Source organism: Astatotilapia calliptera, chromosome 20 (assembly GCF_964374335.1).
Source record: "Astatotilapia calliptera chromosome 20, fAstCal68.1, whole genome shotgun sequence".
Taxonomy (NCBI): Eukaryota; Metazoa; Chordata; class Actinopteri; order Cichliformes; family Cichlidae; genus Astatotilapia; species Astatotilapia calliptera.
In genome coordinates this window covers 26,844,305-26,870,317 of record NC_137441.1, presented here as the reverse complement: position 1 = coordinate 26,870,317, position 26,013 = coordinate 26,844,305, and the positions used below count along the sequence as shown (strand labels likewise).

At 39.7% G+C, this 26,013-nt stretch overlaps 1 protein-coding gene across 6 annotated transcripts in view; it reads right to left on the bottom strand.

Annotated features, from left to right (window-relative positions):
- The window catches only part of kcnq2a (potassium voltage-gated channel, KQT-like subfamily, member 2a), a 39,102-nt gene that overhangs the window by 4,769 nt on the left and 8,320 nt on the right, over positions 1 to 26,013 (bottom strand). Inside the window, exons 2-15 of one of the 6 annotated variants that reach the window (XM_026153182.2) lie at positions 15,142 to 15,232; positions 14,925 to 15,051; positions 14,459 to 14,634; positions 13,052 to 13,177; positions 12,765 to 12,875; positions 11,563 to 11,658; positions 11,370 to 11,464; positions 10,690 to 10,749; positions 6,525 to 6,554; positions 5,827 to 5,880; positions 4,825 to 5,033; positions 1,985 to 2,032; positions 1,686 to 1,703; positions 820 to 925 (exon numbers count right to left, since the gene is read on the bottom strand). In XM_026153182.2, coding sequence (XP_026008967.1) covers positions 820 to 925; positions 1,686 to 1,703; positions 1,985 to 2,032; positions 4,825 to 5,033; positions 5,827 to 5,880; positions 6,525 to 6,554; positions 10,690 to 10,749; positions 11,370 to 11,464; positions 11,563 to 11,658; positions 12,765 to 12,875; positions 13,052 to 13,177; positions 14,459 to 14,634; positions 14,925 to 15,051; positions 15,142 to 15,232 — 1,347 coding nt within the window. The remainder of the gene's footprint in view (positions 1 to 819; positions 926 to 1,685; positions 1,704 to 1,984; positions 2,033 to 4,824; positions 5,034 to 5,826; positions 5,881 to 6,524; positions 6,555 to 10,689; positions 10,750 to 11,369; positions 11,465 to 11,562; positions 11,659 to 12,764; positions 12,876 to 13,051; positions 13,178 to 14,458; positions 14,635 to 14,924; positions 15,052 to 15,141; positions 15,233 to 26,013) is intronic. The other 5 variants (XM_026153184.2, XM_026153185.2, XM_080294742.1 and 2 more) reach the window with 5 other exon arrangements.

Sequence of the window (26,013 nt, the reverse complement as noted above, 5' to 3'; positions counted from 1 at the left end):
TATATATGTTGTCTCTCAAATGTCCACAAATGTGTCCTATGGCAGCTGTAATGCATGAGGTGAGACAGGTCTTTCATTCCCAACTTGTGAAAAGGGGCCTTTTGGTTTTTCACAAAATGTCATTTTTGCAATATGTAGCATAAAGTTGTGAAGAGCTCTATTTTAAACCACTTCTTTTAAACATAACCAAGCAGTTTATGATGACTAATCCTAAACCAATAGTTTTTGCTGTCTTCTGAATCACCACTACCTCCACATCCTACTAATGAGACCAGTTATTTCTGAGCATCTAATATCACTGAGGCTGATGCATCGAGGCACCAGCGTCAAACATCATGCACATCTCTGGACGTCAGCAGCAGCCGACACCCTGGCATGGCAACCAGTGTTGGTCAAGTTCCTTGAAAATCGTAATTAGTTACTAATTACTGATTACCTCTCCAAGAAAGTAATCCCATTACTTTACTGATGACTTATTTTCAAAAGTAATTCGTTACTTTATTACTTAGTTACTTTTCTTTTTAAATACACAACCTGAATACATAATAAAGCAATAGACCTTTCAGCCCAATTCTATTTTTTCTGCATAATCCATCATATAAAATCAAATCAAATGAAAAAGTCTCTTTTTAAAACTTGTCGGAATCTTTTAACTTAACTACATTCTAGCTAATAGTCCATCATTGTACATTATTTATTATTATTATTACTTCTTTAAACACTGAAATAGCTACACAGATGACCACAGATGTTATTTTTACACTACATGAAATAACCAATCACAGAACCATAAAAACCTCTTATTCAGAGAGTCCTTACCAGATTGCTCTGATTGCAACTTTCAAGCCTGGTGGTAACTCTTGAGTGAAGAATTCACAGTGGCAGCTCTTATCGTCACCAACTTCCTCTCCCGGAAGGCTCGCCTCTAGAAAGCAAATGCAAGGACACTCTTTTAAAAAAAATTACATCTGCTTCCGCATGACAAACGTCACCAGCAGAAGCAGAGCAGAGCCGTCGCTTTCAGCGCCAAAGGTGCAAGTGTCCGTGTTACAGTTGGTCTCAAGCCAGTTAGCCAGTTTGGGAGTGTGTGAGCAAGCTTCGTGGGACGACAGGTAAAAAGATTCGGTGCAGAATTGAAGGATAGTGCTGAGGTGATAAAGCTTTACTGTAACCTTCAAAGACAGGTACTCTCTTCCCACCACCAATTACAGATTAGCACTGGAAGGCTGGTCTACAGAATTTAAAGCATATTGCATGGAGTTGTCAAGGCCTAATTAGTGGAAATCAGAAATTTTCTGAGAATCTGGTAGGGAAAGTGAGGTCTCCTCATGCAAGCTAAAGCAGGGTTTGGGAGCATGTCTCTGGGTCAGTTTTGGATAATCTTGGCACCACTTGACTTGAACCCGTTTAGCTTAGCCTACTGCTACCATAAATACAAATGTATTACATGAGGTGCTCTAACAATCATAACAAGTAAATATGGAATAATTAGTTCCATGGGAGACTCTGCTAGACTCATGCCCTCAGTCATCACAGTGAGAAAAACAGCATAACAAAGGGTTCATGTCAAGTGAACATATCTCAGCAGATATCAGCATGCAGGTTTCTCAGACTGGGTGAAGCTGACTTGTCTTTGGATAATTTTCCCTATAGAAGTCAACCAACAAAATATCCCAATGCCTTACTTATTAAACCTTCAATTGCTGCAAAAAGAGAGAGAGGAGAGACATGGGAAAAGATTTGTTATGGATTCTAGCAGGATGAAAATGGCAGACAAATCAATTCCAAACATGGAAAACTGTGGAGTCTATTGAATGGTTTCTGGATCATGTTTGAATGGGCTGGTCTCTCTTCTCTTAGATTTAAGCTTACCAACTACATATGCTTCAAAGCTTTATATAACATGTATGGTAAACTATACAGCTAGACATTATAGACTATGTTACAGTCTTTACTGAAGACATGTCATGATGACTTGTCTAACCTGGAGAACTCTTCAGTCCAAAGTCTTCGTCCTGCATTTCAATCAGCACTTAAACATGCCATGAAGTGAAAGAAGAAAGACAGCTAATGAGAATTGGTTCACATTGCTTAACAGAAAGCAAAGAAATGGAGAGAGAAGAGAAATATTCTAATGATAGTGACACAGATGACACATGGATGCAGTGGGACTGTCTAGCACTAAATGATGACACCACACCACGACATCCAAAGTGACGGTCTCCTGAATGTGTTCTTAAAAATTTGATTTGTCATAGAAGTGACAAATTTTTGTATACATGAAGGGAACATACATGTCTGCATGATAACTCAGCTACAGTCTCCACATTGATTGCAACTCAAAGAGGTTTTGACAGTAACTTCTAAACTCACACAGCTGGTGAGCTGCTGACCTGGCACTGCTCTGCTACATGTTCACTGGCAGCAACTGAATGTTTGTCAGATAAACTGTTGATCATAAACAAGTTTTGCCAAAGTATTCTGTGGCTAAAAGTTTACTCGTCCTGGGCATGAATGTTATGGTAAGTTTTTGCTTTTATTGATTTCGATAAACTGTTCTTTTTCTAAGGTCAAGTGATTGTACAGCATATAACCAGTGTTGCCAACTCCTCAGTAAGGAAAATCGCTATTGGCTGTCCTAAAAGTCGCTAGAAGTCGCTAAATGACGTCATTGCCTAATTTGCATAATTGGTCATGCTAATCTAATTGTAACCTATGTTGTTGGAGAGAGAAATAACATCGTGGAAGAGACATAAAGTGAGTAAAAAATGCCTTAAATGCATTTAGAGTTTATTTAGAACTACAAATTAAATTTCTTTTAGCAATTATTGGTTTTTTTAATGTCACAATTCCAACCCTGCTCCTTTACCCGGGCTTGGACCGGCAAAAGTGACCCGAAATAGGCACTCTGGTGGAGTTACTTTGTGTGTGTGTGTGTTTATAAGTAGTTTTAAACCTTGTGATCCACAAAACAGCATAAGAGTAAAAGAGTAAAAGAAGAACTGACTGCGTTACAGCACCCGCTGCTTGTTGAGAGTAAAAGCGATACACGCTTTCACGTCTTTTTTAAGCGACCTTTTTTAGAAAAAAGGTCACTAAGGGGTCTGAAAACTCGCTAAATATAGCGACAAAGTCGCTAAGTTGGCAACACTGCATATAACGGTATACCTGGTAGCTATCACCTAGCTTATGACATAATTGTGTCTGGATATTTAAACTTGTTTGTTTCCTGGTATGGACCTTATGGCTTTTAAGTAGAATTCCCAAATTTTCAATAAGTCTGAGTTTGGGGCTTTTGGAAGTATATTCAAAAAGCTTAATATCTTAATGTAATGTTAATACAGCTGAAAAATATATAGGCAGTCCTCATTTATTCATTTTATTCATCCTTTAAAGTACCAGTACTGCTGGCATCAAAACAGCTACAGAGCATGATGCTACCGCCACCATGCTTGACAGCTCATACAGGGTTGTTAGGTTTGAACACCTCACCTTTAACTCCTCCAAACATCTCTTGTCACTGGGGCCAAATAGCTCAACCTTTGTCTTGTCTGACAATAAAACCTTCCTCCAGAAGGCATTTAGCTTGTCCATGTGGGCAGCTGCATATTTCAGTTGAGCTTGATGGGCTTGATTTTGAAACAGGAGCTTCTTCTTGGCTGGTACCCCCTCAGTCCACAGTGATGTAAACTTGCTTCACTGTGTACCTTACAGCAGTTTCCAGTTAATGTCTGGTTTGAGCCTTTGTGGTTCCTGGGCTGTTCAGGAACATGCTAACTAATTTTCTCTTGTCTTATCTGAGGGTGACAGTCTGGGTCTTCCTCTGGACCTTAGAAAACTGGCGACACATCTGAATAACTTGTATGTTTAAACCGATTGTCCTGGAATCTGCAAGTGTTTAGAAATGGACTGTTAAACTTCAGGAATGGACAAATCCCCAACGATCAACTCTACTGAAAATTTGTGTGCTATGCTCAAAAGCTAGGTCCCTGCTTGGAAACCAACATGTTTAAATAAACTCTACCAATTCTGCCAGAAGCTTGTTGATGGCAACCAAAAGCATCTGGTCAAGGTGCAACTTCCCAAAACATTTAGCCAAATATTAGTTGAGGTGTATGTATACTTTTGACCCCGTGTGGATCTTATGCAGCCAATTCTTTTAAGAAAAAGTTATTATTGATGTATCCTGTACAATTCTGGACCTCAGAAACAGAACAGTTGAGAAAAAACATTAAAAACACACACTTACCATTTATGCCCATGATGAATGTATGTATACTTCTGGCAATGATTGTATATTGAGCTAGTGTTACTAGTAGTGTTATAGTTACATAAGATTTAGTTGGTTTTGTTTTCAGTTTTCTTTAATATAAATAATTTTGACTCCTAAAGTTTGGTCTCTGAACAAATAGCCAAGGTCATACTGGCTCAAATGAATTCCTGGAAATTTTGGGAAGTGCACTCAACTTGAATTCTTCTGGAACGTTAGATATCACGTTTGTGTATGCAAGCTAAATGTGAAGCCGGAGCACAGAGATGAGACACCGGAGGAAGCAGCAACCCGCTCACCTCTGCTTTCAGGCTCCATACAAAAGCTAGGGCCTCCATGTCCTGAATGTAGTTTCATATTCACAACACCCACATCTCTTTTAATAAGTGTCTGCCATTTTCTACAGTTTTCATGATGGTTTGAATACAGTTTCTGAGGTTTCCCACCTACAATAATAGAATTCTCCAAGTCTCTACACTGTATGGCTGTGTATTCAGTTATACTACACAACACTACTACACTCATTCTGGTCAGATGATGATCAGTTTCCTCACCCTCTGAGTTTTGGCGCGAGGTGCTGCCCCGAGCTTTGAAGGCATTTTTCGCCCCTCGGTTCTTGTCGGTGAAGCTCCAGCTCTTGGTGACCTTGCTGGGGCTTGCTTCAGCACCATCATCTGCTCCACCTGGAGACTGGGCTTTCCCCTTGGACACAGGAGCCTTAGAAGGACTGGGAAACACTTTGTCCTTCAGACTCGGCTTCCGACTAAAAAAGGAAGTAACAATACAGTAAATTAAGCCTGTTTAACTCTGCATTTATCAGCATCATTTTAATGAAAGACTACCTGTAGCTAAATGTCTGTATTCTACTGTGTTTAAGCCCTAGCTTGTGAATTTGTAGAATTCATCTGCAATGTGATAATAAATCTTACCTCAGCAGAAATGCAAAATGGGCAATGTCCTACAGCAGAAGGAGCCATGTCCACAAACGAACATAGTAGAGCATTCGGTGGTTCAGGCAAGCAGCAGGAAGCTACAAGCAGGCATGCATGGGAAGCAAAGTGACACTGCGTCTCAAAAGGAAGAGCTGTGGTCTGGCTCTATGCAAAAAAAGTGAACACAAATCATGCAACAAAAAAATAAAATCATCGTCGTATGGCACATGGTAACCATTAGGTAATCAGCAATATGCACCTTGCCTGCTGAACGGGGCTGAGTGGGCAAAAAAGACAGCCAGCAAATCAACTGCAAGACGTTACTAAACAGAAACCATAAAAGAAGGATGTAAATCTGCACCTTTCCTGGGGAAAGGGTAAAAGTTAGAAATAGCTCTTTGTTGCTTTTACGTGTGAATCTCCTCATGTAGACATCAGAAACAGAGCTTCACTACGCTACAAATAGTAACAAGTCGGATTGTGTACTTTCCGTAGTGCTACATGTCCTTATTCTGTGACTCCTCTACCTTTACTTGCACTTGCAGAAGAAAAGAACATTGGTAGGAATAGAAGGAGACACACAGACTTGCAGTGCAGTTGTTAGTATCTGTGCAGCAACTATACCTAATAGCTCTCGGACAGCACCCGCAAAGTCTGTCTTTGTGTGCATTTTCATTACTGGAGTGGTGGGCAGTAGGAGGAGACACAAAAAAGATAAAATAGAAGTGGGTAGAATCACAAAAACAGCAGCGTGTGCCAAGATGCCAGTAACGCTTTACTGTGACTGTAATTTATTCCTCATTTAAAGAATAAAAATTTTTGGTTTTATTCATTTTGCCATTTAAATGATTGTCTGATTTGACACGTGAGTCTAAAATATGCAATTGGATTATAAGGAGGTTTGTCATTCAGCCACGATAAAGTGTTACCACCTTGTCAATAGTTACACTTGTTTTCTGTGTTAAAAAACAGAGTGATAGAAAAATCAAGCAAAAGTGTTCAAAATCACTTTTTCCCAAGGTGATGCTGAAAGGTAGACTATCAAAGAACAGCATATCGGTTAATATTTAATAAAGCTGCCAGTTGGGAATGAGGCCAAAGTGAGCTGATCTTTGAGCACCATGTGAGCAAATGCAGCGTGACCGTTCTTGAAGGAGGCACTTAACACGCAGCCACACCCATGTCAGACACACAAACCCCCACTCTCGCACACTGATGTACAGTAAGCACACTCCCCCAAGAAGAGTGTCTCAGCAGCAGCTAAGAGCAGAATTGAAGAGAAGGCAAAGGAAAGAGGCGAGAGATAAAACCAGATCACAGACCTGGGAGAGGTTTCTGTTTGTGACTCCTTCCTGTGAGCAGAAAAGGCATAAATGTTACACAATGTAAGATACAAGTTATGGACATGGATGAAAAATTATCTGTAAAAACCTGAAAAAAAAAACCCCAATATATATGTTACCACACGGGGGCAGTGGAAACAAGTTCTAAACAACAGCAACAGTTGCCTGCTTACACTGAATGATCTTTCATATTTTTATGAAGATTAAATTTTGTGATGAGTGTCCAGCATTTACTCACTCTTCTGCAATGGTTTTTGTCTCCACTGACAAAAGAAACCTTAGGCTATTAAGTAAATACAAAAGGTAAATGGACTGGTTCTTACATAGCACTTTTCTACCCTGCCTGAGCACTCAAATCGCTTCGTTCACATACAAGCACTTTTTTCTATTCTTAAGTGCTTCCTATCTCCTATTCACACTTCAGCACCTTGGGGTTCAAAGAATCTTCATTTTCAAACCAACCAAAAAGTTGACATATTTTCTCTTAATATGTAAAACTACAGTGAGCCTCATAACACGACTCGAACAGGTATTCCTCCAGGATCAAACCTGGACCTTTATTGCTAAGATTTTGCATTCATAGGCAATTGGTACGGTGGCCCTGAGAGGCCAAATAGACTGCAACTTAGGAAAACCCCAGCAATAAGAAAAACGCTGCAAAAGTGCACAAAACACAACGGAAATAGAAAAAAACAAAACGGTAATAGGAAAAAGCAGATTTCCGAAAGCACAAGGGAAGTGTTTCTGGGGAGACAATAACCCGACAGACCAGTTGCAGGAACAAAATATGCTAAGAATTGCGCTGGGAGACAGTTAAAAGAAGTGGAGGATCTATCGGTTTTGTGAGGAAAGAAAAGATGAGAGGTAAGTGTGTTAGCCTAACTATTAGCCTAAAAGTTCGTCATCAGTATTATATGAATCATGATAAAACACACCTACCATGTTTTGGGTTCCTGCAACTGGTCCGTCGGGTTATTTTCTCCCCAGAAACAATTCCATTGTGCTTTTTGAAATCTGTTTTTTGCTATTTTTGTTGTTGTTTTTCTTATTTCTGTTTTGTGTGCTTTTGCAGCATTTTTCTTATTGCTGGTGTTTTCTTAGGTTGCAGTCGGTTTGGCCTCTCGCGGCCACCGTACATTTGTTAGGCATACCTGTTCAACTGCTTGTTATCGCAAATATCTAATCACACTGCAGCAATTCACTGCATTGTGGCCAAAACGTCCTGCTGACATTCAAACTGAGCATCAGAATGAAGAAGAAAGGTGATTTAGGTGACTTTGAACATGGCATGGCTGTTGTGTCAGACAGGTTAGTTAGAGCATTATAGGAACAGGATCTGCTGGGATTCTCCCCACACAACCGTCTCGAGGGTTTACAGAGAACGGTCTGAATATATTATAATTATAGTAACCTAAACAACCACTCGTTACAGCCAAGGTATGCAGAAGAGCATCTTTGAACGCACAGCACGTTGAGCTTTGAGGTAGATGGGCTACAGCAGCAGAAGACCACACCTGTCAACAGGAAACTGAGGTTACAATTTGCACAGGCTTACATCTTCTGCTTCCAGCAGGATAATGAGCAACATCACAAAGCTCAAATCATCTCAAACTGGTTCTTTAAACATAATAACATGTTCACTGTAGTCAAATGGCCTCAACAGTTACCAGATCTCAATCCAGTGGAGAACATTTGGCTTGTCCTGGATCAGGAGATTTGCAGCATGGGGTGGCTGTAGCTCAGGTGGCAGAGCAGGTCAGCCACTAATCAGAAGGTCGGTGGTTCGATCCCAGGCTGCATCCTGGCTGCATGCTAAATATCCTTGGGCAAGATACTAACCCCATGTTTGCCTACTGGTGGTGGCCAGAGGGCCGGTGGCTGGCAGCCTCGCCTCTGTCAGTGCGCCCCAGGGCAGCTGTGGCTACAATGTAGCTTGCCATCGCCTGTGTGTGAATGGGTGAATGACTGAATGTAGTGTGAAGCGCTTTGGGGTCCTTAGGGACTAGAAAAGCGCTATACAGGCCATTTACCATTGTTATAACATTTGTTATAAAGAATTCAGGCAGTTCTGAAAGCAAAATGGGGTTTAACTAACTTCTACCAAGTAGGGCTGCTCGATTATGGCAAAAATGATAATCACGATTATTTTCACTGAAATTGACATCTCGATTATTTGACGATATTTATTTAACCCTTTAAGACCTACCATAGAACCAAGTCCGCCAGAGCTTATTTTTTTACATGTTGTAGTGCCATTTTTGGGAGCATTTCAAGTTGCTATACATCAATACAACTGTTATAGCCCATATTTTAATAATATGTATGCATTAAGTCCATAGTAACTACATTAATTGCAAAAAAGTGCAATAAACTACAAAAACATTAAAAATCGTTTTTGTTTTTTTTACATATATTTCTACTTGGGGAAATTTAAGAGGCTTATCCCTCAAAACTTTAAATACAAAAAAGTTGCAAAAAACTGTTTCCCACCCCAGGAAATTTATTTTGAGTGTCTTCATAGTTTTATTTTGGAGATACAGCAATTTTTATATACTGCAGGAAAAACAAAAAAAACAATCCTATGATGCAAATTTGCAAAGAAAACAGCATGTGCATCAAAATAAACTATTTTAAGCAGTGCAATTCGAGTTCCAAGCATCCCAGCAACTATTCAGAAAAGTATAGAGTCAAACTTGACTTATAAAAACACCAGTATAGGCTTTTAAGGCCTGCAAGTAAAAAACTACATTTTCTGCAAAATGACGTCACTTCCGGTTTCGGACAGGAAATTGCAGACATGCGATAGTTCGCATTGAGGTCTTGTTCAATGTGGGAAGTGTTACGAACAGCTGATCGGATCGGCAAAGCGTGTTTCTGGAATATTATGTTTTTGTTCCTGCAAGCGCTTTTTATGCAATATTTGCAAAGTTATATGTGGAAGGAAACCGTGACCGAGGACAAGCTGATGGCATCAGATGTAAGTACAACTCCTCCGGTTTCATATGCAAAACAAATTATTGCGCTAGCTTAAGCGGTTCTGGTTCTACAGGGATTTAAAGGGTTAACAATAACAATGTATTGAATAATGACTTTAAAAAATAATATTAAATAGTGTGCAAATACTGATAACAGTGCAAATGTTTGCAATATAAGAAATAAATGAAAAATGTAAACATCTATGTTTAGTGAACTTTGCAGTGTTGCTCTGTGGTGCAGCTATGACACCGTAGCAAAGTTTACACACTGTGTCTACTTGATCCACGTCTGACTCCGCGAACCCATAATGTTTCCACACCACTGAAGTTTTTTTTACCTCTCTTTTCAACCAACGGCAGTCACTCTCCTCTCCAAATAACTTCTGCTTAGCTTCCCTCGGGTCCTCTTAATTGTTGTGACGCGTTCGAAATGCAGAGAGGTGCGCTCGATTTGCCACACGGAGCAGCGCGAGAGTAAAGCACGAGGGAGGTGCTAATAATCGGCTCAGTCATTTTTAATGATCGTTGAAAGCCCAGATCGTAATCGTGATTAAAATTCGATTAATTGAGCAGCCAAGATTATAACTACTAAATTGTCTGGTAAATGTATATTAATGAATTTTCTAAGTGTCGCACAGGTTTTCCAATCAAGTGGGGTTGAAAATTTGCTCTGGCTTAAGAGGCAGTGAAACTGTCAGTGTTCTTCCGTGCTTGCCCATTACAAATAAACTAATAGAAGAAAACAATAGTTTTAAAAAATGTTCCATAAAATTCATTCATTATGGTCACAGGTTGATGTTTGCATCAACAAGGTGTTTTAAAATAAATGTTTGGTTAGCCTCTTTTTTGTTAATCTACAGTAAATGAACTGAGTGCAACAATGAGCTAAGTGCACACAAAAGCTGGTAACACAAAAGGAAGGCCCAGCAACACAGGAAGTGTAGCGCAAAGTGTGCGGCAAGCAGACCAGACTCACAGGGTTCAGAGATCTTATTCCTTTGTGACAATCAAGGCATTCAGTGTATATTTTGGGCAGTGCACATAGTTATTTCAGCCTCTGATGCCCTGGTCCCTTCTATTTCAAGATCACTGAGTCACCGTTGGTGTCATCATAATGAGATCATGCTATCACACCAACAACTTTGTCACTCCTAATGTCATTGTTATACCTGAATGATTTGCCCTTCAGATTCCTCAGCAGGTCCAGCTGATTCAGAGGTGGGATAAGTCTGGGAAAAGACAAAGAAGAACTTCAAAGAAGTCGTTCTATCAAGACAGCCTCATCAGCTCAGTTGCAAAAGGTGAAAGCTCGCCTTTGGGCTTTTTAAGCTAATTGCCTTAAGTTATGTTCAGTTGGTCATAACCTTTTCTGCTTAAATTACAACTGGAATGTAAGTGAACTCATTTCAAAATAGACAACTAATGATTTTCTACTTCTAGATTAAAAGCAAAAGAAATCTGTGTTGTGAGAGTCGAGCAAGGCAGCTTATTTGCTAATTCATACAGCTGGACACCAAAATGTCTGCTTAATTTTTCAAATTGGCCAAGGGCAGTATTTGTCTTTTGAATAGCATTTCAGAGTGCCACTGCTAAGACTCTCATCTGCTTCTCCATTAAAAAGAAAAGCCTTATTAAAGCAGAAAGTGTAAAGCCACACCGGTGTGTGATTCTTCTGATCCAAGAAAGATGTTTAGAATACAATAAGATGAGGTTATTCTGTGAGCTCAGTTTTCAACTTGGCTTTCAAGGTTCAGAAAGAAGGCAGAATGTGATATGGGTAAACAGTTGTATTTCCTGAAAATGCTGAATAATGTGTAGCATGATTCAACCACTTTATTTGATCGGTTACCTGTACATCGGAATAGCTACAGTCTGCTCGTAAAAATCCCACGTGGACACCAGATCTGTACGGGAAAGGTTGGTGGCATAAAACCTCCAAGCAGCCTGGGTGAGGAAATTTTTAAAAAGGCTTCTCAGTTTTTTTGTTTTGAGAATTAAACAGTGTTTAAAATTGAATCTAGTGATCTTATCACACAATATACCTGTAGGAGGCCTGCAGCGGGGTTACGTCTCTTCTCAAAATGCTTCTGTCTGTGCTGCTCTTGGACTTTGAGGGCAAAGCCAGAACCCAAGATGCCCTGTACAAAAGCAGAAACTCATAAAATAATCAGTGACCTTTACTGACCTCAGTGGGCCAGGAGGAGGAATTGCAACAACAGCAAGTTGTCTCCTCCTTGTCCCTTAACGGTTCTCCGAAGCAATCCAACAAAACATCTGGGGTTATAGAAACCTGAGAGGAAATGCTGATGTTAAATGCTGTGCCAAAAGTAGTGACAGGAAAAGTGATTGCTGATCAAGTACAGTTTCCTGTATGATTGACAGAACGAATGGGAGCTGCTTACTCAGAGCTTACTGCTGAGTGTGATATCTTTAAATCTCAGGTGGAACAACAAACACTGACACGTACTTTAGCCACTGAAACTACATCATCAAACTCAGGCTTTCTAAAGAAAACGTGAATAATGAGCCAAGTTTTTTCAGCTCCTTTTAGAAGCATCGGTTGCACTAAGCTTTCTTTGGACTATAAAAGACTGGATGCTTGTCCCAAAAAGACAAACATTCGCAGTTATTTCCTCACACTGCTTCTATGGTGTTTTAGTGATCTGATGAATACAAATCTTATTTTCACTGTCGCTGTACCTGTAAAAAAACTGGCTCTCTAGCTCAACTACATTCACCACCTGGTTGCTGCTTTTTTATGTCAGTTATTGGGCAATGGACCTGCTTGAGTGATGAGATGAGCTACATGATTTGAATAAAAAGGTTAATGAGAGTCATTGTGGGATAAAACAGGATGTTTTCTGGGCTTTAAAACGAAAACATTTAGCTGATAGACACTAAAATGCTAGGTGTTGGGTGCTAAATGTGCTATCCTGTTGTCATTTCAGGTTACTCACTTGATTAGATACATTTCGAATCCATAATGTTGAATCCATAGCATGAATGCACTACTGTAGTTATGATATCAAACTAAATGAAACCATAACCTATGGAAGAGCCTGCCAGAGAACACAGAGTATATTCTCTTAGGGCAGAGCAGTGAGATCAGGCAGATATGCACTTACAGAGAACATCATAATGGAGAGAGAGTAAAGGCATATAAATGAGGATCATTTATGATGTGCACTTTGTGTGAACTCTTGTCAGCGGCTTCAACGCCCTAAAGACAAGCCTACATACTTACAGCAGGAAGGGCAAAGAAGGCAACGCCGATCAAGCTGAACGTGGCTGCTAGTAAGCGTCCATTCCAGGTTTTGGGAACCTTATCACCATAACCAATGGTGGTAAGAGTTATCTGGTACAAAAAAAAATAAAAAACAAACAAACATTAAATAGCTTTTTTAATACCTTTTTTTTGTAAAACTGGAAATAAAGTAAAATGAACATTTCTAAGCGGAATATTTGTCAAAAATGCATGTTGTAAAACAGAAAGCAAATACTGCAGATCCATGTTGTCCTTGTTAGTCTTACCAGCCCCCACCAAAGAGCATCAGCATACGTGTCAAACTCATTATTTGACTCCTTTTCCACGGAGTAGACCAGGAATGAGGCCAGGATGAGGCACAGGAAGCCTATGTACCACGCTGTGATGAGCTCCTACAGAGAAAACCAATACAGTGACCACTGGGAAATTAAAGTAATTAAGTGTCATCTTGAATGCTTTGCAAAAGTGGCAATGTAACCTCTGTCAATGGGTACAAATGGCTATTCTGTAACAATATTGGACATCATATGTGAATCTCTTGCCCTGTGCGGCGAACCAAGCATTTCATAAACCTCTTTATTTCCCTCGTCTCCACAAAAGCTGCAGCCTGCCATCTCTCCTTCTCATGTAATCATACACAAACACCCACAAACCCTGTAATGATGTTTCTGCAGCTTATTAGTAAAAGCAAATAATTAGATTTTCCAAGCTCATTTAAATTAAACAGAGAGAAATATGCTTCCTTGTCATGATAGACTTTCTCGGAGGAGACACCTTTGATAATAGAGTGTCACTGAAGTAACATAGAGTCCATCTCCTCCAGGATTGCACATCAATGCACGCCATTGCCAGAAGATTAGCCAGCAAAGTCTCAAGATCATCGAGGAGATTCAAGGAGACATGACGTGAAAGGGTGTGGAGAAGCCGTGGAGAATTTTATGCTGCCTGTAACATGCTATGTAAAACAGGCATCAAGATGAAATCACTGGACCAATTGTCATTTCTGGGTTCCTCCTCAGCGTGCCCTGTTTGGTGGTGGGTTACTTATGGTCTTTGGAGACCATATCCATGGACGTGCGCAGAGGCTAGGCAACAGCACCCTGACTGCCATTAGGTATCAGGATTAAATACTTGGGTTCAGACAATGCCCAGCCTCATGTGGCGAGAGTATGCAGGCACTTCCTGGAGAAAGAAGGAATTGATACCACTGACTGGCCCTCACGCTCGCCTGACCTAAATCCAACAGAACACCTCTGGGACATTATGTTTCAGTCCATTTGGCACCACCAGACTGTCCAAGAGGTCAGTGAGGCCCTGCTCCCTGTTCCTTTAATATATTTTTGAGCAGGGAATATTGAAATAGGGTAAAATGGCTGCATTTTTCTTGCATATGTGCAAAGACATATGGATAAGACAACAAAATGTTTCTAAAATAACATATTTGTAAGCCATGATAACTTTTCAAATTCCCATTTATTATATGCGCTGGACTTTTTCTCTTTGTTCTTTCTCAGCTCATTTATGTGGGTTACAGTTACTCTATACTAAAAATATTACTTTCACCTGGTCTGCATGCTTTGTGGTTAAAAGACAAGTGATAATGGCGGCCACACAATCTTAACAATCAAAACATTGAGGAAACTACAGACAAAACTGGAGTACATCAAGATCACCTTGCTGTGTGCATAAACTACAGATCCGAGCAGCTTCCAGGTTCCTCCACGGCGGTCCATGCGCAGCATCCGTAGGATCTGCAGGAATCTCAGACTCCTGATAGCCGAGGTGGCAAACACATTGCCCTGAGATCCAGCTGCCAGGACAGATACTGAGGCAATCAGCACCATGATGTCTGGGAAGAGAAGTACAACATATGAATAGAAAACCATGACCTTGGTCAAATCAGACTAAATTAACAACACTTTACTATGGACACTGAAGATCATTGTTCATTTAATCTGTACACTGTTCAAACAAACAATTTGCAGTTGGAAAAATATTTTTGTATCATTGTATCAAAAGTTTCAGCATTTAAGAACAGAAGTAATAGCAAAACAAGTAACAAGTAATGTGTCCATGTTATGTTCTTCAAGGTGACAGAAATGACAGCCAGTAAAACACAAGACAAACGTGTTTTCACACCTATGACACAGAAAGGCTTTCTGGCAAATTTTAGCCTCCCTCTCCATCCTCTGTATCGACAGCAGCAGCCAGCAGCCCATATCCTTACAATGTACTCCACTCCAAACACCACAATGGTCACAATTTCCTGTGGAAAAAAACAGAATGGGGGAGTTAACCTTGTGACATTAATTTATATGCAGAATACTGTTAAAATATTAAATAAAGTGATACTTACCAAGATGTACAAGGCACTCTCTGAGCTTTGTGTGAACTCTTTAATGGTGGCAAAGACTGAGAGTATAAGACACGAAAACACCAAGAGGAAGCTGGAACGGATGAGACAAAGTAAAGTTATTGCTTCTACTCTCTTATTTAGGGTAAGTCACTGTTACACCTGATAGATCCATGTGTAGATATTTTTTTTTGGTCCTGTCATGGTCCTGGGCCATGTGGGCCCAGTATTCTTAGTTTCTTGTATTTTTGTATTTCGTTCCTTATTTAGGCCGTGTTTCCTAAGTTGTCCTGTTGTGGTGTTCCTTATTTGACTTCCCCTTGTGACTTTTATCCCCTGTGTGCCCCTCTATGTATCTGTGAGCCCTCATCTCCCCTCCTTGTTTCATTCCATGTTTCCCCAGCCCACTATGCCCGTGCTCTCTCTCTCCTCCTGTTTGCACCTGTGTACTTCCTGTTTTACTTTGACAGTCTCCCGTCAGTGTTGTTTACTCCTGCCATGTCTTGTTATGTTTATCTGTGTCAGCTGTGTTCCCATGTGTGGCCACTTCCCCTGATCATCCCTCTTGTGTATTTAGTCTCTGTGTTTCATGTAGTCTGTGTCGCGTCGTCTGTGTTACCACCCCCTGTGTTCCGTATCTCCAGCCATAGCTTTTCCTTAGTTTATGTCCAGTTTAGGTTTCTGTTTGAACTATTACTCTTATGCTGCCCTCACTCTGTTTTGTTCCTTTCATCAGCCAGAATAAAAGGCTCGCTTTTGTTTAACTCCACTCCTGCATCCTCGCTTGTGTTCGCTCCTGGGTCCACCACACACATTTCCGCACGGTCTGCCTCCGCAGACCGTGACAGGTCCAGTTCAGAGTAATCGGTATCACCATGGTAGTCAGTTAAAGCTAATTTTGTACATTTTGAACACGTTTGTAGGAAAGTGTACAAACCTCTGAACAGTGAATTATATCAGCTGACAAGCCATCCAACCAGCCTTAGTACCCCGCCCTTATTAGACAGAGTCTAATCTCTACATCTAATCTCAGCTGAGCCACTCTATCTGCTTTCTGTCAGAGTCATTAGCGGGATTGCTTTTTTTTTTTTTTTATGAGAATTTATGTTGATATAAATTGCAGAAAAACTGTTGATGCTTTTATCCTAAACTTGGGGAAAATACTTAAGGCTAGTCATTGCACAACAGATAAAATCCTGATTAGATATTATTAAAGGGGATTCATTTGGATAAAATAGTTAAATGATGGTCTTGCATATGAATTTTGCTGCACAAGAGATACTCAGATGAGAGCCTCGGCAGGTCCTGACCTCACTTATGTTGGAGAATAAGGTGATTGGGAACTATAATAGACCACCTAAATCTGTTTAATCAGGATAAATGACTACGATGTCAAGTTTATGTCAGTTTCACTAGTAATTAAAAAAAACAAACAAACAGAAGAATTAAAAAGAAGAAAAAAAAGAAATGATCTGCTGGAAGAAATCCAGAGCAGAGCAAATGGAAAGTGCCTCATGAAACCTGATACCCAGGACAGTGCAGGATTATAAAAGTTAGAGCCATAGGCAACATCAATCATACTTAGAGATACTGTAGAATGGCAGTAGGTATTTGCTGAGCCCATTATCATTCCAATATATAGATGCAAAAATAATTTCATTTACCAATGGATAGTATGAGATGTTATTATTATAATTGTTATCATGTGAGCTGATTGGGATAAAAAGGTTCAGAAAATGTTGCATTTACACAGAATACACAGAGACGGGGCCAGAGTTTGAAACTGTATATTACTAAGTAATATATTTATTATTGTATCAGTTGGCTTGAAAAAGTAAAGACATCAGAGGGTGGCTGCTGGATAATGTGTTTCTAATCTATTTACTTCAGTTGTCTCACTCTCTGCTAAAAGCTCCACTGCATTCACCAGCTGCTTCTAGTTTCTTTCTCCGTGTGCTGTTTGGTATTGGTCAGAAATCATTCAACTGCCCCCCACAGCTGGAAAAGAAGACCACAGGAAGAGCATGCTCTAAAAGGCCAAAAGTGGAATAGAGTGGATTTGAACTGTAAAGTGACAATTCTTGTCAGGTTTATCTCTGCAAGTGTCACCTTTCCGTTACACACTTCGTCCCGTCACTTCATCCATTATTAATACAAACAAATGTGTTTGTGCAGCTTTAAAAATGAAGAAGGGCAAAAGTCCAGCTCAGAAACACAGAACGGACTGTGTGTATCTCTGCGTAGCACTTAACACTAACAAGGCCCGGAATCAATTTGGTACGCTTGTATCCACATGAGTAAACTGAGGTTTGCACATATCCGTAAAAATCTTCTCAAATAATTCTAAAATTTAAAATAGGTCAGCGTGAGTAACAATGCAGGTAAGGTGGATACCGTCCTCCATTCAGAAGCAAGAAAGCTTAACGCTGACATCACTAATAAAACATGTTGAATCCGTGTGAGCATAAAGTCTTTCCTTCTGTGCTTCATTCAGTTCTCACCACTCCTCATCAAGGCTCACCCTTGATTTTTTTTCCTAAATGCAATTTATCTGAATTTCCTGCTGCAGTTCACGTCCATTCCTGGCAGTGATATTTGGCCGTCAGCCAATCAGAATGAAGCAGCAAAGATCAATCGTGTGGCTACAGTGAAGCCCATAAATAAGCTTTTTTCTGATTGGTTCTTTATGATATCTTTGTTACTCTTCCTCAAAGGCCTAAAATATTTAACAACAAGCACTTTCACCTCTAAACCCACAATTCTGTACATTTTTACTTTGGTAAGTCAGACTGAGGTCATTGTTGTCATATCATATATCAATGATGACTTCAGCAGTCAAGTCTTACTTAGTAATAGTGAACGGGCTGTGAAAGCTTTTGCTACACACTACATTATATCTGTAGTCTGCCAGTAAAGTTCATCCTGTTAGATCACATTACTCACATTAGTTTTCTTGTGTTTTAAGCAGTGGTGTTGCTAGTATCTGAAAACAAGCCTAGAAATTGTTGGATTTTTCTCTTGATAATTCCACCCTTTTAAAGCTGTTTCACGGTAGAATTAATATCAAATGTTCTGAGAACTAATAACATATAAGTTTGAATATGTTTGTGTTAGTTCATTTTTCCCTTTGGTTTTGTTCCTTATTTCTGTGGTAAATGGTTTGTCTACTTCTTTCTTATTTATCATATTACCTTTCCAGTGCCCTGGGTGCAATTTTCCTGTGTTCCCCTGTGTTAGTCCTTGTTTCATCATTCAGTTGTGTTTCCTGTTTTATTTTAGTAACAGATATTCTTCTGTTGATTCAGTTTCCCCTGTCTCAGTATTCCAGTTCCAGTTGTGCATCCCTCCTGTTATATCTCCCCTTGTTATCCTGTGAGGGTATATATTGTCAGTCTGCCTTTGCTGTTTGTTGTGTTGTCCCTGATGATTGTGTGCACCCTCTGTACCTAACTGCTCATCAATCTGCTGCACTCTTAATCTCCTGCTCTCGCTCAGGTCTTGGCTGAAAATTTGTATCAGCATTGCCGACCAAATATCTAAATCTGATGTGATGATTAGGTATTTAACACACAATTTATCAAATTATTGGTTCAATTAATTATTTGAACACAACAACCAGTATCAGATTTCAGAAAAGCAAATTATTAATGTATTATTGTCATAAGAACTAAATAGTCATCAAATCTGACTATTGGATTTCAGCTACAGGCCAACAGGATATTTCAATCTAACTATCATCGTCTTTATGGCATATGTGGAATACACAGATTACCATCCATCCATCCATTTTCTCCCCCTTATCAAATTCAGGGTGGTGCGAAAGATGGAGTCTTGATAGGTCGCCAGCCTGTCACAGGGCTAATACAAAAAATATACATATCTTTTAAAAATGTATCAGTTTCTTCTCAAATATCACTAGTGAATAGACACGTGTCCCTAACATTAAATCAGTAATATATGTGTGTGTGTGTGTGTGTGTGTGTGTGTGTGTGTGTGTGTGTGTGTGTGTGTGTGTGTGTGTGTGTGTGTGTGTGTGTGTGTGTGTGTGTGTGTGTGTGTTCTGTCTCTGTGATCATGTAAAGTTGGCCTCTTCAAGAAGACCTGTAAAGTAAAGATCAAGTACAGCTCATTGGATCATTAAGGTTCATTTATTCTGCTTGAATACAAAGAAGCATCTCTTAGCAGCAACTGCCCCCCCCCCCCTCCCCCCCTTTGAGAACTCCATCCACAAGGACTACATCACTGAAAAACTGTACAGTGCACCTAAATATACTAAATATACTGTACACTGATTACCTACAGCTTCCAGGCAAGAATGAGTTCACTGAAAGAACAATTTTTTTATTATACAAGAAAGATAAAGCAAATCTCAAAGCAAAGGAGGTCTATTTTGGGGCAGAGCACACATGCCTGGCTTCTGATTACTTGCTTGGGCACAAGAAGTACAAGGCAAGTGTTACTGAGCTAGGGAGTTCTTTGAAGGGCTGTGTGGTTCTTATTATGTTATTGAATGCAGCACTTTAAGATTTTTGTGCTTTGGTTAACACAAAGATAAATAAATTGCTGCTCAGTTCAGTGGCCCAATGAAAAATTCAACTCGTGTGGTTTTTTTTTATGTTTTTGTTCTATAATTATTTGGCATGAATGTATGATTATATACATTTTACTGAACATCAGCTAATAAAAATCATGATGCAAGATTGTATTTGTATTTAACTCATTTTTGAAGCGGTGCACAGCAGAAACTGGAAAAGTGTTGGCTGGAGAAGGAGGCTGGGATAAAAGTGAAAATATTTATGTATTATTCAAATGAGCCATTATATAATAAAAACAGTCTCATCTGTGGTAGTGATGAAGTCATCCATGCACTGTTTACTCAACTCAAATTTGAAAGTAGTTCAATAGGGTCACAGTAGGTATTTTTGGAATCAGGTATAACTGCAGTTTATTCCCATATTTTTGTAAGTTTGCACTGCTAATCAAACTGTTACCTATCTTCACTTATGCACACTGAGACAGATGGTCATTGTGTAGGTGTAGATGTTAGAACCCTGTTTATGTCTGACAGAAGATGTGACTGTGAGAGGAAGGTTGCCATTTAATATTACTATGAATAATTCATCATCAAAACACTAATATTCCAAATGGTTCCAAATGCCAAGTGAAACCTGTATGTAAACCTCGTAGTAAACTGAAGCGTCGATTGGATCAAATCAGTCCACTTGACAGCGCAAAGGCAAATCTTTTTACATCATGCAGTTGTTCTCTGCAAATGTCCATCGCAAATTGTTAGCCAATGAGTGTGTGGTTTCACAGTCAGACCTACCCCTCCTTGTCTTATCCATTTTCCGGCAACCAATTGGATTTCAGGACAGCACTTCAGAAACCAATAGCTGACACCACAGGAGCTACATCTGTCTTTTACTGTGTCTATACAGTGTCACCTTCAACAGAGCAATCGAAGTTACATTGCCCAGCCTTGCCCCCCTTAGTTCCTCCTTACCACCTTCATGCTCTGTCTCCACAGTCTGATGTGTGATGTGTGGAGGGTCCGGGCTGCGAGGATTAAGGCAGTGGTGACTTTTCCACTGAGACATGTGGCCTGGTCAAAACACAGAGAGCGGCACTCTAAAAGATCTTTAAATATAGTAAACATACCTTGTGTGCCACAGACTGCTCCCAAACACAAGGGGGCAAAAAATACTTCTAAAACACTTAAGTTGGCTTTATTAAACGTTAGATCTTTAGCTGGGAAAACATTTTTAATTAATGATTTAATCACTGAGCACAGCCTTGATTTTATGTTTTTAACTGAAACTTGGTTGGAGCTGTTCTCATCGAGACGACCCCTCCTAACTACAGTTTTATCAGTGAGGCCAGGGTGAGCAGGAGAGGAGGAGGGGTTGCTGTCTTATTTAATGAATCATTTCAATGTAAGCAACTATCTCCTGGAAGTTTTCAGTCTTTTGAATATGTGGCTTTACAGCTGAAGGCCCCATCCAAAGTTGTGTTTCTTAATGTTTACAGGCCTCCCAAATACTGCACAGACTTTTTTAATGATCTCAGTGAACTGCTGTCTGTGATCTGTGTTGATTTCGACTGTGTAATTATTGTTGGGGATTTTAACATCCATGTGGACAACCCTCAGGACAAAGGGACTAAAGACCTGAGTAACACTCACTCAACTTTGGGCTGACTCAGCATGTCACAGAGGCCACACATAATAGAGGACACACTCTTGACCTACTGATCTCCAAGAGCCTGAGCATTTTGAAGGTTACTGTGTCTGATGTGGGCCTGTCTGATCATTACTGTATTTTCTTTGAAAGTAAAATTTCAGCCCACACAAATATATCAACAGCAGTGATCACAAAACGGTGTATAACTGAATACAGTAGTGAGATCTTTAACCAGGTCTTCCCATTAACACCTGGCCTGTCCAGAGGTTCAGTCAATGAGCTCGTCAATAGCTTCAATGCTAAAATGTTAAATGTAATGGACACTATTGCTCCCATTAAGGTGAAGGTTATCTCTGGAAGGAAAAAGTCTCCCTGGAGAAAAAAGAAAAAAGAGAGTGTAGGAAAGCTGAGCGCAGATGGAGAAAAACAAACCTCCAGGTTCATTATGACATCTATAAAGAGAAACTTCACAATTATAATTTACAACTGAGGAGTGCAAGGAGGTCCTACTTCTCTGATATTCAGTCATAATGCTCGGGTCTTATTTTCTACAGTTGACAGGCTAACAAACCCTCCTGTGTCAGTGGCAGCTGAACTTCATTCGACCATGGCCTGCAATGACTTCGCCAAATTCTTCACAGACAAAATCCAAAAGATTAGACAAGCATCAACAGCATATTCAGGATATGTACTGTGTCCACTGAAAAACTGTTTAAACACCATCAAACAGTTTCACCCTATTAACAGCAAAGACCTGGAGGACATCTTAGGCCAACTGAACTCCTCCTCTTGCTGTTTAGATGTCCTGCCAACAAGTTTTTTCAAAAAGGTCTCAAAGACTTTAGAGTCAGACCTGTTACAGATCGTCAACTTTTCTTTCATGTCAGGTGTGTTTCCAGAACCACTAAAAACTGCTGTAATAAAACCTATACTGAAAAAGGACAATCTTGACAAGACACAAATGAACAACTACAGGCCGGTCTCAAATCTCCCATTTTTAAGTAAGATCATTGAAAAAGCAGTTTCTCAACAGCTCAATTACTTCTTAAAACAGAATAATTGCTACGATGCCTTCCAGTCAGGTTTTAGACAGAACCACAGCACTGAAACCGCTCTGACCAAAGTGTTTAATGACATATGTCTGAATACAGACAGTGGAAAAATGTCAGTCTTAGTTTTGCTGGATCTCAGTGCAGCATTTGATACAGTTGACCACAACATATTACTCAAATGACTAGAGAACTGGGCAGGTCTTTCAGGAACTGTACTAAACTGGTTCAAAACATACTTAGAAAACAGGAAATACTTTGTATCAATAGGTAACTTCACATCTAAGCAGACAAGTATCACATGTGGAGTTCCCCAAGGTTCCATCTTGGGACCCCTTCTGTTTAACATTTACATGCTCCCACTGGCACAGATTATAAACAACAACAAAATAAACTATCACAGCTATGCAGATGACACACAAATATATATCACAATGTCACCAGGAGACCGAGGCCCTGTACAGGCTCTTGGTAAATGCATCGAGGAAATTAATGACTGGTTGTGCCACAATTTTCTCCAGCTAAACAAAAACAAAACTGAGGTAATAGTCTTTGGTGCCAAAGAAAAACGATTACAGGTCACCAGCAAACTTCAATCTATACACCTAAAAACCACAAACCAGGCGAGAAATTTGGGTGTAGTGATGGATGCAGACCTAAACTTAGAAAAACACATTAAGACAATAACAAAATCAGCTTACTATCACCTCAAGAATATATCAAGGATAAAAGATCTGATGTCTCAACAGGACCTGGAAAAACTAGTCCATGCATTCATCTTTAGTAGGCTTGATTACTGTAACAGCATCTTTACAGGTCTACCTAAAAAATCAGTCAGACAACTACAGCTCATTCAGAACTCTGCTGCTCGAGTCCTCACTAAGACCAAAAAAGTGGACCACATCAGTCCAGCTCTGAGGTCTTTACACTGGCTGCCTGTCCGTCAGAGGACAGACTTTAAAGTTCTGATGCTGGCCTATAAAGCTCTGAATGGTTTAGGACCAAAATACATCAGTGTCCTCCTGACCCAGTATGAACCTTCAAGATCCCTCGGGTCATCTGGATCCGGTTTTTTATCAGTTCCCAGAGTCAGAACCAGACACGGAGAAGCTGCATTCAGCTTTTATGCTCCTTATATCTGGAACAAACTCCCAGAAAGCCTCAGATCAGCTGAAACACTCAGTTTATTTAAATCCAGGTTGAAGACTCACCTGTTCTCATCTGCATTTGAATAAAGCACCAAATCCACACTTTTAAATTTCAAAAGTTATATTTTAACTACTGATTTTATCTACTGTTTTTTTAATCAATTTGAAATCATGCTTTTTATTGTTTTTGTTTTTTAATGTCTCTGTAAAGCACTTTGAATCACCTTGTTGTTGAATTGTGCTATAAATAAACTTGCCTTGCCTTGCCTTGCCTATAAGTCGGCAGTGTTTCAGATGTGACAGTAGTAAGAGATGCCTCTCCTGATCACCCGGTAACTACTTTTTGAATATGCCTGCCCTTTAAAAAAAAGCTTCAGAGTTATTCAAAAAACGCCCAGGGCTAACAAAACACCTTTTTATAAGTCTTTCTCAAAAAAAGAGTGTTGTTGTACTATTGCGTGTTGTATGACATCTACATGTGTGAGAAATGCAGAAAAGAATAACTCAATCCTTCTTGCTTTTCATAGCCATTTGTGATCACTGGGGAGGTGATGGCATTTCCATAACTTGTCATTTTGATTTATAATTTCACCAGGTGAAAACCAACACTGCTTATGGATTATAGCACACAAAGGCAACACTTACTCATTATTCAAAACTCATTAATCCACTTGATCCCATAAATTAACTCTTCCTGGAGTCTTATGTACTTACATCTATGATATTGCCAAGCAGAACATCAACGCATACTGCCAAGAAATGATTTCAGCACACTGAGTCCAGTTAAACTGCATTTTAGATGGAACATCATTTATTATGCATTTTTTCAGTCTGATTCTTGTCTTTATATAAACTAACCTAGCCATGATAATGATATATTCCTTTAAAAATGTTATTACCAAAGTCAGCTTGCAAGCTTACAACAAAAAAGCTATGATATTACACTTATGACAGCAGTAAGAAATAACACATTAACGAGCTCCATGTTTTAACAATGATTGATATGCTGCTCAAAACTTACAGTTTACATTTGGATCACATTAGTTCCTCTAAGTATAGTCACTGAAACTAAATGTTACGGAGGAAAAGGCTACATAGATAGCTAGCTGCATTTGTAATTGGGGATCAGGTTATGCAGATTTGCTGACTTGACCTTGCCCAGCTCATTAGTACTTTCTGATGAGGACTCTTGCTGATAAAAGAAGGTAACAGGACTTGCTTCCTAAAGCAATCAAACAATTAGTCCCTACAGATACTCGATTATCTATAATTTTACCATAAGCACAGCTTCTAGACAGTCATTTCTATCTCTTCATTATATAGGACATACACACAGATCATGGTCCAAATGGGAGGCAAATTCAGATATACAGACTAAGTAAGGTCTTGTGAGGAGATTTCAAATATGACTGTATAATACTAAACAGATATTTTTTATTTAAACAGTGATTCTTATAATAATTGTGTCACATGCCATTTCTGGCATGTCAAGTGTACAGCACGTTGTGTTCAGCTGGGAGTTGTTCTGAAAGTGCTGTATAAATAAATCACTTGCTTGCTAATTTGCAGTAAATGTTTGCAGTGCAAAGAAAACAACAGTCTGACAGCTGTATGACTGTCCACAGAGTTAGAAATAGACTATATAGATTTTATTCTGCACTGATTATAAATCTGGGATATAATTGCAGCAGATAGCAAACATTTAACAGTGCTTGTAAAAACATCTGCAAATTAATTTGCTCCCCTACAGACAGCAACTTTGTGAATGAGTAAATGAATCAGGCTGTCAGTCAGCTCATCAGACTCAGAGTCGAAGTTAACTCTGGAACAGAAAACCCAACGTTTCCCTCTGGAAGGGTTAACAAACTGAGATTTGTTATCTAAACATGCTTCGTCGAGTTGGGCCAAGACTGGATTAGCTGTTTTCTTGTCTTTACCAATGACCATATAAAAGGTTTTCATGACTTAGCATAGCATCAAGACAGTCTTTATGCTAAGCTATGCTATGCTATGCAAAGTCTTAGCTTCCCAACTCTGTAAGAAAGCACAAACACTATATTGCCAAAAGTATTTGCTCGTCTGCCTTTACACACATATGAACTTAAGTGGCATCCCATTCCTAATCTATAGGGTGTAAATATGATGTCAGCCCATCCTTTGCAGCTATAGCTTCAAATGTTCTGGAACATTCTTCCAGAAGTACATTTGTGAGGTCAGACACTGAAGCTGGATGAGAAGGTTCCTTGGCGTACACCTGGCTGAGGATCTTACGTGGTCAGTACACACAAACAAAACAGTGAAGAAGGCGCAGCAGCGCCTCTTCTTTCTCAGGAGACTGAAAAGATTCGGCATGAGCCCCCGCATCCTCAGGACCTTCTATCACTGTGCCATTGAGAGCATCCTCACTGGATGCATCACCACCTGGTATGGCAACAGCACCGCCTACAACTGCAAAGCTCTCCAGCGAGTAGTGCGGTGCTCTGAACGGATAATTGGAGG